The sequence below is a fragment of the Lichenostomus cassidix genome, chromosome 1Aa (genome assembly GCF_008360975.1).
Source record: "Lichenostomus cassidix isolate B80296 chromosome 1Aa, HeHo_3.0, whole genome shotgun sequence".
Lineage (NCBI taxonomy): Eukaryota > Metazoa > Chordata > Aves > Passeriformes > Meliphagidae > Lichenostomus > Lichenostomus cassidix.
In genome coordinates this window covers 54,548,230-54,561,846 of record NC_139480.1, presented here as the reverse complement: position 1 = coordinate 54,561,846, position 13,617 = coordinate 54,548,230, and the positions used below count along the sequence as shown (strand labels likewise).

The window sequence follows — 13,617 nt, the reverse complement described above, 5'->3', positions numbered from 1 at the left end:
ATTTTTATGCTGTTTCAGCAAAGCCTCCTAATTTTCTTTTTTTGCTTATGCATCCTTTATACAGTAAGTGTTGCCATTTTGATGAGTAGGTGTGACTGCCTTCATTACAGGGATGAAGTCACTTTTTGATCACTGGACAGATATTGGCCTTTCTCAACAGCATTTTTCTGGGTAAATTTTTCCATTTTCATTAAATACTGTTAACAGTGAAAGACCCAGCATATCTGACTCCTTTTATTAGCACATAGTTTTTCAAAGCAGTTTTCAAGTGGCCATTCACAAATATGTGCAAAGCTGAGAGCAAAAGCGCAAATTCTTCTAAGGTAAACTGAACATAGAATTTCTTCTGATTGTGATTATTTTCTCTGTGCTGCTGGCTTGGCTTGCTGTCTCTGGCTGAATAGGTAATTCTGCAATGAGTTCTGCCTGATTTTGGGAGCAGTGATTCTATTACTAGGACCTCTCTTCTGAAGTCACTGTGTACCATGGAAATTTAAGCTATTCAGTCTGATAGGGACTGATTAGTGAGTCTGTAATTCACATAATTACATAATTCAGATGCAGGCTTGCATGTGAAAATCTCATTTGTAGTTAACTGACGTCCCAGTGTTTCTAATGTACGTTAGGTTAATATACCTAATAATTCTACTTTATCTGTATCTACTTTTTTACATTGAGAGAACTGAGTTGCAGACCTGTTCTGGGTGGTTGTAAGGTATGAGCAAGCCGAGTTAAAGTCACGTGTTTAATCTGGGTTTTCTGATTTACTTCAAAGTCAGTGTTAGGTTTGCTTTGGGCCAAATCCTGGACTTGTTACAGTGTTTGCATTCTGTCTGGAGCTAGCTGGAGTAAGGATTAAGTGGAAATGCTGCAGAGGTTAGATTGTAATTAAAAACTTTAATGAAGGACCCCTCAGTGTAAGGTGCTGATGTTGCTTCTTGAAACTTCATCCCTCAGTGCACTTTTGGGAAGGTGGGATGGTGGGGGTGAAATGCTGACCTCAGAGACATCAGTGGCAATTTTTGTCAGTAAGTTCAAAGAGAACCAAAATTTCACCTAAAAAAAAAAAGTCAGTCATGAAAAGATTGTCCAGTTTTCCAGGTGATGTGCGTTATTAGTGGGTCTGTGTTCTGCAAGCCTTCAGAAAGCTTTCCTAATACTCATTTTATAATTCCCATTTTTTAGCTTTAAGAGAGTGTATTAATACAAATTGCATCCAAAAGAGGCTTTGCCTGTGGAAATGTTTTCCAATTAGATGCCTTTAGGCTGTCGCAACATCCTTGTATGATAGACTCTTACTTTTCATATTAAAAAAAAAAAAGAAAAGAAATAAAGGAAGAAATCAGCCATTTCCTTGGGTTTATGGGAATGTAATTTGTTTATCAAAGGCACTGAGACAGACTGAAGCCAAAAGCTGCCTGGGAGCAGGAGAAGTGCAGCAGGACTTTGTGTGCCTGGGGAGTGAGCTGGGTGGGATATGCTGGCACACCATTGCCAATTCCCCATGGAATCACTGAATATCCTGAGCTGGAATGGACCCACAAGGATCATTAAGTACAACTCCTGGCCCTGCACAGCACAGCCCCAAGAATCACCCTGTGCCTCAGAGTGTTGTCCAAACAGTCCTTAAGATCTGGCAGCCTTGGGGCTGTGACCACTTCCCAGTCCCCTTTTGAAAGCAGAAAATAGGTGTGCTTGGCACCAGTGAAAATGACTTCTTGTTGTATTGATGTGAGGATCTTGAAATGGTGTGCAAATGTTCATTTACTTGGCAAAAATGAGTATTCGTTCTGAGCAAAGCTCAGAACCATTTTCTTGGTGCATTAATGGCTTACCTATTACACAGGCCAAGAAAATTGCAAAACTGAGACTAAAATCTAAGAATCACATTTTCTCCTTTTCTCTGTAATCCTTTGTAACCATTTATTTTAACTCTGTTCTTATAATTTAATTGAAATTGCACAATTGCACAAATGTTTTAAATGTAAATAGAACTATAAAAAGGGATAAACAAGTTCCACTGAACACAAACTTTTGCCAGCTAAAAGCATGACTGGATATAACACAATACAAGAGAATAACAAAATGACATTCAGGATTTATAGCTGGATTACTTAATTGAGCAGGAAAACTTCTGTTTTCCCCCTGCTTTGACATGCAAGCCTGCAGGTACGCTTACAAGAATATATGAGTGCACTATCAGATAAGGGAAAAACTTTAGGGCTAATTATTTGTGCAGTTGTTAGTGCAAATGCAGAGCTGCCTGCTTGTATGGTGGTGGTTTTGTTTCCCAGTATATGCTTGGGATTGTGCTTTCTGCCCTTCTGTCTCCACACCATTTGACAATACAATTCAGTGACCCACACAAGCATTTTTTGGGATGGTGGGAATGGCTGAGTGTTCCTGCTCTGTGTTGCTGAGATAAAATGCACCCACATCCTTGTTTCACACTGAAGATGGTTGTATGGTGAATTTTGTCTGCTGTTTTAGGCACCATGAGAGGTTTGGAATATTTTAGATACATAGAAGTTGGCTTTCCCAGGGTAAGGGTATTCATTTAATAGCTCCTTTCAACCTGAGTTATGCTTTGTGTTCATGGAAGTTAAAATTTATTCAGAAAGGAAAGGATAAAGTTCCTAACGTTTGAGGAAGGCAGAGAGACTTTCTTCTCTCTGTGCTGCTGCACCTTGTTGGCATGAAGTGCAGTTCTTTAAATATTGTGTTCTGCCATCCTCCCGTTTGTCAAAAGGGATTTTTAGCATGGAATCTTCCTAAATGGTACAGGCATTTAATAGCCCTGCTATAAATCCAAGGAGGACCCTTTTTATTTTCTGTGTGAGTTGGCGACCCTTAAAGGCGTGGCAGGTGTGAAAAGAGGATGTTGAAAAATTTGGCTTTGGAAAGAGACGGGAAAAAAGAATACATTTAATATCATACAGAACAGCTAAATCATAGAGCTGTAAATCATTTGAAAAAGGGCTGGTAGTCAGAAAGGAGTATGAACTCATATTTTGGGAAGGGTGAGGTGGGATGACTGTAGATTTTTGGCAGGAGACCACTTGAAGCACACAAGAAGTGGGCTGACCTAGATGCCTGATAAGAGGCTTAGTGAAATGAAAAGTGGGTGGACTTGGAGAAGAACTGGGTGGACCTGATTGTTTTGGCACTTAGGTATTTGATGTTTGATTTCCAGGGCAGCAGAATTTTAATCACCTATTGTTCGTTATTGGTTGGTTCCTTAGTGGCATGACTTGCACCTCTCTTCCCGAGTGGTTGCTGGGATGTGTGGGGCTCAGGAGAGGCTTTGTGCTGCAGTTAGGGAGGAAAGAAGTGTCCTGGGTGGCAAGTGCCCTGGAGGAATGTTTCCTGTGTCAAGGGACATCTGAGGAGCAAAGTGAGGGAGGCTTTGGGGGCTGCTTCTTTGTTCATGAGGGGATGCCAAGCTTATGTGGTTTTGGGATGTAACCTCAGCATGGTTTGTGAAGTGAACTGATGTTGAACAAAGATGTTGCTGGGCTCCACTGGCAGTTAAAAGACCCAGCTCCTCTTGCTGATGCCTGTCATCAACACTGCCCCTCTTCCTGCTGCTGCCAGGCCTTGTGCTGCTCAAAATGATGATACCATTAAGAGAGTAAAAGCTGAGCAACTTGAGTGTCTTAGATTGAAGACATTGCCTCTATCTGAGTTTATTCAGCTCTTTGAGGAGTAAAATACTCCATAGATGTATAAATAGTCATCCCCATGTGTAATAGACATCAGTAGCTGGGCCTGGTATTTTTAAACAGGTTACATACACACACACATGTGCAGTTACATATGTGGGAGAGTCTGTGTGCTTCTGTGTTTGTTCAGATAATGTTTTACTTAATAATATTGGCTATGATTATTGGCTGGAAATCTTTATTGGTAGGAAGAGACAAAATACATTTCAGGATGATGTTTTTTAAACTCAAGGCACAAGCTGAGATAAATGATATTATGTGGCTGCTTTCTTTGACAATCTAAAAAGCATCTTATGTTATGAAGGAGACCTAAAGTTTATGAAACCCACCTTAATTCCTTTCCTATTGTTTTCTTACATTGTTTTTTTGTTCTTTCAGAATGCAACTGTATCCCAGTAGTAAATCTAAAATAACCCATCACTGGGAACAGTCCTTCTAGGATTATAGCTGTACAACTATTCACTGACTCTTGCACTCCATCTGCAAGTTCCTAGAAACCTTTGGTGTATTTACCTTTAGCCTGAGTTAGGTAATCAGGGGAGCTTGCAGGACACAAAGACTTACCTAGTGTATGTGATTCATACCTGTGAACCCAGGCACCGTTAGACATTTCTGCCAACATACCTTCCTTATCAGTTACACTGCTGCTGCTCGGCCCTGCTCCTCCCATCCCTGTGTCCTTCCTCCCAGTTCACCTGAGAAGGGACAGCTTTAACTCCACCAAAGGATGGGGGGGAAGTGAAAAGAGAGGGAGGCAGGTGCCGAACTCTACAGGTTCAGGCTTTGACCACTTCACATGATATGGTGCCATATTCTGGCTGATGCTCAGGGAGTTCCACCTGCACAGGAGGCAGAACTTCTGTTCTGTGCATTGACTGAGCACCGAACAGATTGTCCAGAGGGGGTGTGGAGTCTCCCTCCCCGGGGATATTCCAGAGTTGTCTGGACACAATCCTATGCCATGTGCTCTGGGATGGCCCAGATGGAGCAGGCAGGCTGGACCAGCTGCCCCACTGTGATCCTTTCCAGCCTGACCCATCCTGAGATTCTCTGATGACAGTGGAGAGCTGAAAGCCACCTTCACTTCCCACCCCCCCCACTCTGTGGAGAAGCACACCTTAACTCCTAGGCACTGCTTTAGGTAGTTCCAATTCTTGTTTCATGAGCCTTTGTACTCTTTTGTACACTGTGAGGCCTTAATGGCTTAAACACCTGCTGGTCTGTGAGGTTGGCTGCCTGTGGCACTGTGATGAGGAACTGCCCTTGCTTGCCCTGCAGCGAGTGGAAAAACTTCCACTGGCTTCCGTGGGGGAATGACTGGGCATCTATGACAAGGAATCCCATGAGCATTGTTACTTTCAGCCCCTAATCCTGCAATTACTGGATACAAAGGGCTATGCGTAAAGTCCGGGGCTGTAATTACTGTTTTGGCTTTCCTGATGATTTATCTTAGGCAGCACCAATGAACTGTACAGCTTAGTTATAGGAGTTACTTGGAGGGATTGTGCAAAACCCAGATATTTATTGTGTTCAGGGAAGAACTTGTCTAGCTAAAAAAATCATACCATACATGTGCAGGGATCTCCTTTGTCATTTATATGCTGCCGACGTGTGGAAAACTGAAATGCAATCATGCTGTATGTGCCAGGTGCTGAATGACAGCAGAGAGCACAAAGCAGTATTGTCTGCAGTCCAAGCTGAGGAATTAAACCCCTTGAAGTTTGTCAAAGCTTCTCTGATAGTACTATGGTTAAGTGACTTGAATATTGGCATCATAATTTGGATCAGAGTTTACATAGCTTGCAAACTGTATGGTATAATGCAAGAAATAGAATAAATTCTGCCTTTATCAGAAAAGCCTGGTCTGGTGCACTTTGGCCTCTTATTCAAACCTACAAGCAAGTGATCTTAAAACCTGCTGTGCTGAGGTCTGACAGTCACTGCAGGTGCCCAGGATCTTTTACAGCCAAGCCTGTTATTTGCTTTCACACATCTCAAATGGATTTGTTTGCAACAAAGGTTACAAAGATCTTGAATTGCTGGTTGTTTAACACAGCCACCTTGCAGGTGTCAGTAACAAACCAGCAGCTGCTTTTGGCTCGCTATAAAAGTGGGATTTGAATATTTTGAATTGTGCATCAGAGGAAGTGGTCTGTGTTTGAAGAGGCTCTTCTGTTCTTATCCACAGAGCAGGCTGAAGTCTTGCATCATGTGCAATGCGCAGCTCAGCTCTCCCCACGGCTCCATAACAAGCACCTCCAGAGTAAACAAGGAGCTGTTAAACTCTCTGAAGGTCATGCAGCTGGAATACAGGATCAATGGCATTATGTGGAAATTCTGGGGATTAAATTGTTGGAGGACTGTTAAATAGACAATACTTTCCTTGGGTGTTTGTCATGGGTTACAAGAAACAAAGGTGTGAGAAGCTGAGGTGCTGAGCAAGGGCTCAGGAGATGATGTTCCTGCTCTGTCATGCTGCTGCCCTGCCACATGTCAATATCTGTGCTTTCATTTTGTGTCCACAGGATGGGAGCAGCACCAGTTCCTTCCTCCTTTGTCTTGTCTGATGTCTTTGGTTCCTGATGGCTGCAGAACTCATTGATGGTCCTTATCTTAATGCCTTTAGAAAATGCTTAAATGCAAGTGATTGATATTAATTGTTTAATGTCTGTTCTCTGCAAGGCCAGTGTGTTTGAGCACTGCAGCTGGCTGCCTCAGAGAGTGTGCAACATCTCATTTGTTTTTCTCAGCACCAGCACCTTGTTTTCTGCATGGCTGTTGGTACAGTGGTGTGCCATGGTGAAAGTTTTGTGTTACACCCACAGCTGTAGTTGTCACAAGGATGCACAAGTTGTCACCAAGGAGCACAGGAGGTTCCTTGAGAGTTATGGCTGGCTTTTCAATATGCCTCCATCCTGACAGTGCTTAAGGTCAAACCTTATGGGTTCCTCCTTAAAAAACCTTTGAGATATTTTGTTGAGAGTGACAAGTACTCCTTAGCATTAAAATCCTTTGGCAAAGCTTCTGTTAAGGTAGTCCTTTCCAGTCAGCTCTCTGTGGCTCCAGGTTTTTGGTGATGTTTATAGGAAGCTTTGGCCTATTAGAACATGGACAGAGCATAGCAAGACTGCAAGACTCTTTCCGAACCTCACTTTCTTCTTGCTAAGCCTAGACTGTGAAAAAACACAACTCTGTAAGGTCCCCTGCTTGCTCCTGAAGCTGTTTCTTCAATCCCCCTTCCTCACTGATGCCTCATGTTTGCATCCAAGTGTGTTACGAGATTGGAGCTGCTGACTTCCAAAATTCCCTGTCGTTTTTGCTTCTGGGAGCTGCAGTCACTGTGGGCATTTTGTCAGCAGTCAGGTTGCTAGAGGTAGAAAATGCATGGGTGTGCTGGGGGATTGGCCTTGCTGTGCTCGTGGCTGGAGGCAAAGCCTTCACCAACTTGAGTGAAAGCTCAGTGTGTCCATTGTGTAACTTGGCTGAAGCCAAATTGTGCTTTTTCTGGCAGTTTCCAACAGAAATGCTGCTAAGACTGTTGCTGTGAAGTGGCAGGGCAGTAGTGTGTCCTTAAACATGATTTTCCTGAATAATTGTTTGAAATGGGCAAATTATTTACAGGATGCTTCCTGAAAGGAAGCTGAATTTATGTTTAGGAAGTTCTGAGATAAGTTTAACAATTCATACTTTTTAATTTTATTGTTTATTTAGCATCTAAAATATTGCAAGAAATAGATTTATCATCTAGATTTTCTGCTGTGGAATAAAGAAATGCTTATTCATTTTAACACAGGAAAATGTGGTCCTGGGAGTTTTGGTTAGAGCTGAACCTTAATTCCACATGCCTGCTTGGAGGAAAAAGATTGGAAATGGTGAAGAAGAAAATCTGACAGCTGCAGAAAACAAAACTGTTTCTGATTGAGGGTTAATGAGCTCTAATGAAGGGAAACATAAATTTTACATGTAACATCAATGTATGTGGTGTAAGAAAAGGGATTTTAACTGGATCTAAAACAAGTGGAATCTGAAACACAGGGCCATAATTTAGTGCAGTAGAAGAAATCCTCTCTCTGGAAGGAAAATACAGACTTTTCTTGGTTTTGCTTAATAACTGAATAACAGAGTTTCTAAGGTATTTTTTGTACTGCATTGGAGAAATGTGGAAGCTTCTGTATCTATGGTGTGGCAGGTGTGTCTCTGCATTTATATAATGATGTCATGTTTTAGTGAGTGTGATAACTTTTGTTTTTCTAGGTTAGTGGATGACCGGTGTGTGGTCCAGCCAGAGGCAGGGGACCTTGCTAATCCTCCAAAGAAGTTCAGAGGTCAGTAACTGGGCATCATTTCTCTTTAATCACCAACTGATGCAGTTCTAACTCCTTGGACACTTTTGGCATGTAACTTCCCACATGGTTTGTAGACACACAGACGAAGTTTCAGACTGGAGCATGAATGATGGATTTTGAGAATTAAAAATAAAATTTGCAAAGGCATGAGAGGCAGGTGAAAAATACGGGGAAAGGGGCTGATTTTCTTGTAGTCCAAGAGTTGGTTGCTGTGTTCTGTACACTGAACACTGGTTCCCTGCTGTGTGACAAACTCTTTGCTCCAGCTCTGCTCTTACTGTAAGTGGGAGACAAGCTTGAGGTCCAAAGCTACTGGAGCTGGTGGATTGTTTATTTTTTTTTTCAAGATAAAATACCATTTTAAGGACTACCCCCAAATATTTTATCAGCTTTTTGTTTTGCTTTTCTTAAAACTGTATCTGATTTTTTTCAACTTGACCTTGAATATTTGGATAATTCTGCTGTTTTGCTTATTGGAAAAAATAGCAGTGCACTGACAACATGTAGTTTTTACTTCTTGAGTGCTAAAAAATACTCTTAACTGTGCCAGAGCAGAGCCTTACTAGCCTGATCCAGTCCCCTTTTGGCTTAAAAGGGCTTGGATTCACACCGGTTCTGAGATAAAGAGTTACGACTTGCCAGATTTAGAGCAAGGGAAATGTGTTTCATGGCTGTTTGTATCTATTTTCAATGATCTTTAAGGTGCCTTCCAACCCAAACCATTCTATAATCTTGAGGGGTTGCACTGACATGCTTAACCTTAGTATTTTACTTCCAGTGTTTATGTATATGCTATTATTGCACAAAAGTAACCATTTAAAACACTGGGAGAGTGAAGTTCTGCTTTCCCAGAGAATCCAAGGCTTTTTTCCATTATATATTCAGGAAACATCAGCAGTTGGTTCCAGTTCCAGCTGTGAGCATTCAGCACACTGGCAGATACTGAAAACTGAGAAAGTGAGGATGCAGATTTCGAAACTAACAGTAACAAATTTCAGTCCAGTGTGGCTTTCAGGCTGTGATTTCACCGTCTCACTGCCTGCAAGTACGTGTGTAATTCAGTTTCCACTTTGCACAAAATTTCAGGTGGGGATTCTCTGGACAATATTTTTGTCACTGAACTGCCCCGATGTGTTCCTAAAGTTGAGCATATCCAGGTTTCTAGATGAGACCAAGGTCACTGGGAAAGATTTGTGATAGGAAAATTGCAGAATACACCCAAATGCCCAAATTGAGGATCCAAACAGAGCTTAAACAGACAACCATAATTTTTTCAGTGTCTAGTGTTTGAGGGCTTGATTTTAAAACTTCAATACAGTACAGTTCTTTTATTGCAGCTCTGTGTCGTTCATTTCTAGCTTCAAAAGGCAAAGAAAGAGAAAGTTGGTAATGTTCTGTGTTGATGTTTTTTAAAAGTGATTGCAGCAGCATCAAGCAGGTTTGGGCACTTTGGTGCAGGGTGGAAACTGATGGAACTCCCAGCACTACTGACTTGCCCTCAGTGATGGCAGCACATGTGGAGCAGATGTCGCAAGGGGGAGGGACACTGACAAATGTACAGCTGTTTTCTGCTGCTGGGGAAAGCAAGGGCTGTACTCCTGAGTTACATCCCAGCTTCTGTAGGGGAATGGTTTCTATTAGTTGTGGACAGTTTTGGCTCTGTCCCCTATTGTAACCTCTGTTTGTTGCTTGCATAACACATCTCTTTATCTCCAGCTGGCTCTGCTCCCTCTTCTCCACAGCATCTAACCTTTCCTTTGCACGAACTCAGATGCTCCTCTTTATGGGGATTCCCTCTTCTCCCTCTCCCTCCCTGCCCCAAAACCTTTCAGGAGCTACTTTCCTCCTCCTCCTCCTCCTCCTCCTCGTCTTCCTCCCTGCTGCCTCTTAGCTCCCTTTGCAGCCTTTCTTCCGGTCACTCCTTAGCTCTTTCTACTTTGCAGTGCATCCAAAGCTGACTTAATTTTGGTACTGCTGGGGTTGTGGCAGCATGCAAATTTAGATGAGCTGCAGCACAGAATGACTTGAATTGGAAGCGACCTTAAACGTAATCTCATTCCATCCCATGCCATGGGCAGGGACACATTCCACTGTCCTAGGTTGCTCAGAACCCCATCCAGGCTGGCCTTGGACACTGCCAGGGATCCAGGGGCAGCCACAGCTTCTCTGGGCAACCTGTGCCAGGGCCTCAGCTCCCTCACAGGGAGCAATTCTTTCCTAATACCCAGTCTGAATCTATAATTTTTCAGTTTAAAGCCATTTCCCCTTCTCCTGTTACTCCATGCCCTTTTAAAAAGTCCTTCTCCAGCTTTCTTGTAAGCAATGTTTAGGTACTGAAAGGTGCTATAAGGTCTCTAACACCTGTAGAAGAAACTAAATTAGTGAGAAAGTGAGTTTTGTCACATTAATTGATGCAACCCACCATTCTATGACATCATGGTTAGGGGCTGCATGTAGTATAATTTTCCTGCTTCTTCAGGTATCAATAATCAAGGTGCATTCAGGAGGATGGCTGCAGGAAAGATAAAGCCTGGATGCTTTCTCCTTCATCCTACAAGTCAAATTCTAAGTGTAGGAATAGAAGGAGCTTTGCTGAGAGCCCAGCAGAAACCTGCTGTCTAATTGAGATTTAGTGCCTTGTACCATGGAGGTGTCTCTACCAAGAGAGCAACCAAAAGCACCTCTCTGCCAGGCTATGTTAAATTTCTTAGCTGTGGTCAGAGCCCTGAGGCAAAAGAGTTGCTAAATGTTGTCCTTACGACCAAGAAATCTAAGCTAAATCCATATTTTTCTCCCCAGGAATCTTCTGGGAAATAGCTTTCAGTTAAAGCAGCAAAGTTAATAAACCAAACAGAAACTGCTTTAAGTGGGTTCTTGACATGAAAGGAACACTTAGGCATGAATGATTAATTGAATGATTACACATAAGCAACTGAAAATAGCATCTAAGAGCAGGATGACTAGGGCCTCTTCAGTAATAGGAACTGCTGTCTGTATAGTTTACAATGTTTTTATCACTGATAGCTGAACTGGCGTTGATTTGAGGTTAGAGCATGACCTGGGAGTCAAAGAAGTATGAGAAAAACATGTTTCTAACAAGATGTTTAGATTTCAAGGACTGACTCTGAAAATTAATATCAGAGAGGACTGTGTTTGGTCTTTTTTGGTAGTATTTTATCAACCCTTTCCCCAGTGGGAGGGACAAAAAGATTGTCTTTTTGAACTGCTTGTATCTCTCCTACAGGGTTCACTCAGAGATCAAATAAAGGTACTTGAGCTGTTGGCCTGAACTGAAAGCCTATGTAAAGAGGTGTCTCAAAATAGCAGTTTCGTTTTTGTTATGTGTTTACTTTCCTTCGTTCTTTTTTTTTTTTTTTTTTTCTTTTTGGGTGGGTGGTTGCTGTTCTGGTTGTTTCAGAACATCCTACAGCTTGGAGTGTTGTTAAGCTAAGGGTCCCACATGTGTTTCCTGGAGCCTGGTGGGAAAAAAACCCAAACCACTACACATTTACTGTTTTGCAGTTGAATTGAAAGGATTGACCAAACCAGGTGCTTCTTGTCTTAATTCCAGCTGAAGCTGGTGAGATGCAAGGCACTGAATGTCTCTGTGGAAATGCTTACTGTGCTGCAGGGCTGGGTTCACAGAGATTGGGAAAAACAGTGTGTGCCAGGAGCTGTGCACCTCTAAAGAAAAGCCACATCGTGAACCACAGGGCTGCAGGTTTCCTTAGTCTGGGATCCTAAATGCATTTCAGCTTGATGCTCCTGTCTCCAGGGGGAAACACTTTCAACTTCCAAGGTGTGAAATAGCACAGATAAGACCTGCTTGTGTGCCAGATTTAGCAACTCTGGAACAGGAGTACAAATCTCTCTCTTATTTTAAATGTAAAATGACCGAAGTTTTTAAACTGGTCTCAACTTCCTTACATTTTGTATTCCTTTCTTCTCTTGAGGCTTCTGCAGTGGAAGTGGTGCTTGGGTTCCTAAATATCCTCCCTTTGCCTTTCAGTTTTTAGTCTGATCTAAAGTTTTTCTGACACTGCTCTTTTGTCTTCTCTCCCTTCCTTTGCATTCCTCTGCACTCTCTCCTTTCCTCCTCCCAGCCTTTCTTCTTCCATCTGCCATTTTTCTTTTTACTTGCCCTCTTCATAGTTTTTGTTTATCCTTTTATTTTCTTCTTCTTTCTCTCAGTTCCTTAATTGCTTTAATTCATTTCTTGGACTGCTGATAGTTTTGTTATTGTTCTCCCTAGGGCCCTTCATTGCCCCACTCCTTGCTCCCTCACATTTTTCCCTTTTCATTTTCACATTAGTTACTTTTTACCTTTCTGATTTTTTTGTTATTTTTTTTGGTTTCTAAACCAACTAGATTTGTACACACTGTGATTTAATAGCCCTGTCACTTCCGCTTGCCCATTTCTCAGCCTGCTGGTTTTAGTAAAGCCATGGGATAATTTCTCTACTTCTGCAAACCAAAGAAATATTCCATGATGGGCAAGAGTTGAATTTCTAACACTTACCAAAAAAAAAAAAAACCCAAGAGAGTGCAGGGAGAGAAAACATCTGACAAAGATTGTTCTAACCCATCTTTATCCAATATACAAGAAACATTTAAAGGGCATAGCAGGAGTTATTTTCCTTTTCAGACTTCCTAAGTGTAGGTGCTATTTGCTTACCTTTGATATTGCCTCCTTAATTAGTGTCCTCAGGAAGAGAAGCATTTATGTAAAACTGCACAGAGTAATGAATTGGGAATTAGGACTATCTGAGACTGTCTGGAGAAGTCAGAAGAGACATTTTGTCTCATGAGTGGGTTGCTAGACTGACCTCCAGGAGAGATGAGCTTTTTGATCTACTGTGTGTGCTGGAAAATTGCTTTATAATCTTATGCCTCAGTTTCTCTCTTTTTTCTGTTTATTTGAACTGTAGCATCTCTAGGGCAGGCACTGTTCCACCCCCTGCAATGTTTAGGATCAGGAAACTTGAATTTACATAGTGTTGTTAGCCTAAGAAAATAAATGGAAAAAAATACTATGATTTTTAATTTTTTTTTTAGTCTATGAATAGAGGAAAATACAATCGAAGTAATACTGATTTGAGAAAAGTCCTCTGCAGAGTGGTAGCACTGTGCTCTGAGATTCTGCAGGAGGATGGGAAGTGCTGTGTTTACTCAAAGTAGCAGGATGTCTGGGGAGTAACTGAGAAATGAAGACTGGTCCTATAAAAAGAAGGTATTGTTACTTCAGAGAAATAAATATTTCATGAAGCCTTCTGAGAAGGCATGTTAATTATAGATTGTGACAGAAAATAATAGACTTTTTGTCTCATGAGCTGAAATCCTGATATTTCAAATAAATACCTTATAACATACAGTATGATTTAATGGTACACAGCACTTTGGTGCTTGTTTTCGGCTTTTTTTCACCTTCTTGGTTTCCAGGATATTGTAAAAATTACCTGGGAGCTGTGTGCTCTAGATTGTGTGATATAATTCCCATTATAAGTGTGAAATGAAAGCAAACACCTTTGCAAAGTAGCTAGGTTTGCTTT

General features: G+C 41.6%; 1 protein-coding gene across 2 annotated transcripts in view; it reads left to right on the top strand.

Annotated features, from left to right (window-relative positions):
• The window catches only part of ITPR2 (inositol 1,4,5-trisphosphate receptor type 2), a 242,393-nt gene that overhangs the window by 21,343 nt on the left and 207,433 nt on the right, over positions 1 to 13,617 (top strand). For both annotated transcript variants that reach the window (XM_085049080.1, XM_085049079.1), the window contains exon 2: positions 7,977 to 8,047. In XM_085049080.1, the coding sequence (XP_084905206.1) occupies positions 7,977 to 8,047 (71 nt within the window). The remainder of the gene's footprint in view (positions 1 to 7,976; positions 8,048 to 13,617) is intronic.